Source organism: Photinus pyralis, unplaced genomic scaffold (genome assembly GCF_008802855.1).
Source record: "Photinus pyralis isolate 1611_PpyrPB1 unplaced genomic scaffold, Ppyr1.3 Ppyr1.4_LG9, whole genome shotgun sequence".
Taxonomy (NCBI): domain Eukaryota; kingdom Metazoa; phylum Arthropoda; class Insecta; order Coleoptera; family Lampyridae; genus Photinus; species Photinus pyralis.
The window spans coordinates 9,672,294-9,675,956 of NW_022170878.1; the positions used below are offsets into that span (position 1 = coordinate 9,672,294).

A 3,663-nucleotide genomic window follows, 5' to 3' on the forward strand; every position below is an offset into this window, starting at 1 on the left:
TCTCTGGAAATTGCGAATGGTGGCAATTATTCGTTTTAGAGAACTTGTCTAAACGTTCATTGAGCGAAATTTCGGGTTGTGTTTTCTAAAAGTGACAGCGTGACAGTTCTCATTATTGACTACTAGTTAATAATAAAAAATTATTAACCACTTTGAACAAATGCCGAGAAAGCCTACTTTACAAGTGAAAAAAAGGTTAATAATCATGTCATCAGACGCTAGTAGTGAAAAAAAAAGCACTTTACTACATTGTAAACAAACATGATTCAGTAACGGTACACAGAAGCTTGGAGCACGCCACACTTCAATAAGTAAATGTCAAAATCTAATCGAAAATTTAAATAATAACAATATTAGTACACTTTTCAAAACAGAATAAATCAATCATTCACAGGTTCAGGATTTATATTCTGAGAGGTTCCACCCTGTATACTCGTATACAACTTACGACGATACATACATTTTTGAGAGTTGGCAGCCACGCAATTTTTAGGAGGGGAAAGCGATTTGCGCCATCTAGAAAGCACGAACGGGGGTTACGTTTGGCATATTGTGATTTGTCTTGAATGGCGGTCGTGAACGCGTCGCTCCATAAATGTTTGTTGTTATTTTGTGTTATTTAATGCAGGTAGTAATTTTTGCATTTCTTTATATCGTATTTCTGTTTCGTATGCCACATTTTATATTTTTTGTGTTTCAATCTTTGTTTTTGAAATTTACTTGGTTTAACCGCAATGCAGAATGACATGTTTAATAGCGTTATCCTTTTTGTTTGTAATCGTTTACGTTTTTGGTGTAATGCTTGCTCAATTTATGTTTATTGATGTTGATTACTTGGTCTTGTCCCTGAAGTAACATTCATATAAGTTTTGAACATTTTATTTTAATATGTTGAAATTGCCGATTCGTTTGATGTATGTACTGACTTGTTGTTTGTAACTAACAATTTTCTCAGTGAATGAAGCAGTCACGGGGGTGGTAAAAACTGTGGTCAAAATTGAATACGACACCTAATTCCGTGATTGTCTTCGACTTTCAACTGATGGCTCGAAACCCCGAAACCAGAGGCGGGTTACCTATCTTACAGGAGCGGGATTACACTAATCAAAGATCTTCAGTTTAGAATATATGCGCGATAAATGAGTGGCGATTTAATAATTTCCACATATCTTGTTTTTAGTTAAATTTGCCTACAAGGCCATGTAATTTTCCATCTTGCTTTTAACAAAAGAAGTTTATTGCACCAAAGATGAGTCACATCCTGTGTATTTCACCCTTTCTTAGAATCTTGGTACCTGCTTACTTGACCCATAATTCCCAAACCTTGTATTTAACCTATATATGTTACCTCTTGAAGTTTACCTGCTACTTTTTGTGATGTTATAATTTTATGTTACGCATTCCCATCATTACAAACAATTAATTTTACAACACAATTTGATATTAATTTGACGGCTGGTTTTTTTTATTGGTAAGTTCTTTTTTTCCCAGCCTATTTCTATTTTTATTTGGTGAACTACCATTTTCAAAGTTTATTTTTGCAATGCAATTTATTTCGACTTAAATTTCCGAGCTTTTACAATCATAATAATTACGATAATTATTAAACAATTTGAGTGTTTTATTTTACGTTCCTTTCCTACTGTGCTTCAGGTCATAGCGTTGTTTACAACTTACGTAAGGGGGCCCTGCCTTAGATCACGTGCCACATTTCAATGGGGGATAAGTACTCTACAATACTGACGCTAACTTTCTGCCAAGTTTCGTCGCGAAAATCATTGTTCTTGGGGATCTGCGCAAAACAGTCAAGAATCGATCATGATTGTTGTATACAGAGCGTTTCGTATTTTCTTACGTAAGGTGTGTTGCCTAACCGTAGGGGTCTGCCATCACAATATATCAATGCCTCACCTTGTTCTCCACCTTCTCATAATCTGGAGTACTTCTCAAGATAAGTCGATTGCCTACTGTATTTCGAACTCATTTTTTTGGTGTGGCAGTTCCCTAAGTGGAAATTTTTACGTACCTACGCGTTTCCCCTATCGGTAATGGCAATCGGGAAGTGTAATGAAAGTATTATTTTCTTGTATCGGAAAGGTTCTTCATAAAGCAGTACACTCTCAATTGCAAGTTATCAATTACTTAAGGTGGGTAGGTGAATTCAAATTGAATCAATGGACTTTGATAAGAAGCATAATTTCTTTATCTATCACTATCGGCTGATAAATAAATAGTAAGTACACATTTGTGTTGCAGTACTCATATGATGGCACCGGTATACAAGCTGACATATTTCGAGTCGAAAGCATTGGGCGAACCGATCCGTTTCCTTTTGAGCTATGGTAACATCGAATTTGAAGATTTCCGCATAGACTATGACGGTCCCGAATGGCAAAAGATTAAACCGACAATGCCCTTCGGCGAAACTCCGGTGCTGGAATTTAACGGCGTTACGGCACATCAGAGCGTCGCCATCTGTCGTTACTTGGCAAAACAAGTCAAACTGGCGGGAACCAACGATCTTGAGGACTTGGAGATCGACACGATAGTCGATACCGTTGTCGATTTGAGATTAAGTAAGCTCTGGCCATTTGAGTCTCAGTTCGTACGAGACTGTTTTAGGAATAGACGAGTATTACTACGAGGAGGATGCGGAGGCTAAAGAGAAGCGTAAAAAACCGCTCTTTGAGGAGACCCTCCCGTTCTATATGGAACGTATCGAGGCTATCGTTAAGAAAAACAACGGACATCTTGCGGTAGGCAAGGTAAGCAAGTTCTGCAGTGGCGACCGGTCTTTAGCGTGTGCAATTTCCAGCTCACTTGGGCAGATCTGCATTTTGTTGGCGTTCTGGATTACTTAAACTACATGATTGGAAAGAACCTAATAGCGGATTATCCAAGCCTTCAGGCCATGGAAAAGAACGTTTTGAATCTACCCGGAATTAAGGAGTGGGTAGCTAAGCGCCCAGTTACAATTAATTAAGCTTCTGAAGTCGTGTATTCATGATCATTAAAAATATGTGAACCATGTAGATCATTTTTCATCCTGAGTTTTCAAGTAAGAGAAAGAAACAGACCAAGAATCCCTACGCGCGTCTTTACACCAAGCTGTCACTATAACAAATTCACTTTTACTACTCGCTTGTGTAACGGAGACCCGTTGCCGGATATTTATTTTCTTGGAATTTTATAGGTTTATAGAATTGGGTGATGCGGTATGTTAATAGGGCAGGTTTCTTTCGAATTTTGTTGTTTTATTTGTTGGGCGAATGGTTTCCGATCAAGGTGCCGTGTTGGTGCGGTGGAATTTTGAGTCAATATGAGCCAGATTTATATACGTCAATTTAGGGTCTTCAAGCATTTGATTGGTTAGAAAGAAATGAGTTTCATTGGTAGAGAAGGTTGTACGTCCCAGAATGGGTGTCAATAAGAAGTTTAAGAAGTAGGAGCGTTCAGATTGATTATCCTAGAGCGCTCTTCAGAAGCTCATCGAATCCCTCATAAATTCGCCATGAAAAAGTGGCACGTAATCGAATGTCTAAAGCAGTAATTGTAAACAACGCTACGACCTGAAGTACAGTAGGGAAGAAAAGCAAAATAAAACACGGTAATCACGTAATAGTGTAATGATCTTAGCCCCCTACTATCTTGGCGGTCTAAAGG

At 38.0% G+C, this 3,663-nt stretch overlaps 1 protein-coding gene across 1 annotated transcript; it reads left to right on the forward strand.

The window, feature by feature from the left end:
• Positions 1-1,959: 1,959 nt before the first annotated feature.
• LOC116181371 (glutathione S-transferase-like) lies at positions 1,960-3,032 on the forward strand. Its single transcript, XM_031501717.1, has 4 exons — positions 1,960-2,147; positions 2,257-2,576; positions 2,623-2,765; positions 2,816-3,032. Exons 1-4 carry the CDS (start codon positions 2,068-2,070, stop codon positions 2,981-2,983), a joined length of 711 nt encoding a protein of 236 aa, XP_031357577.1. The 5' UTR covers positions 1,960-2,067; the 3' UTR covers positions 2,984-3,032.
• The last annotated feature ends 631 nt before the right edge of the window (positions 3,033-3,663 follow it).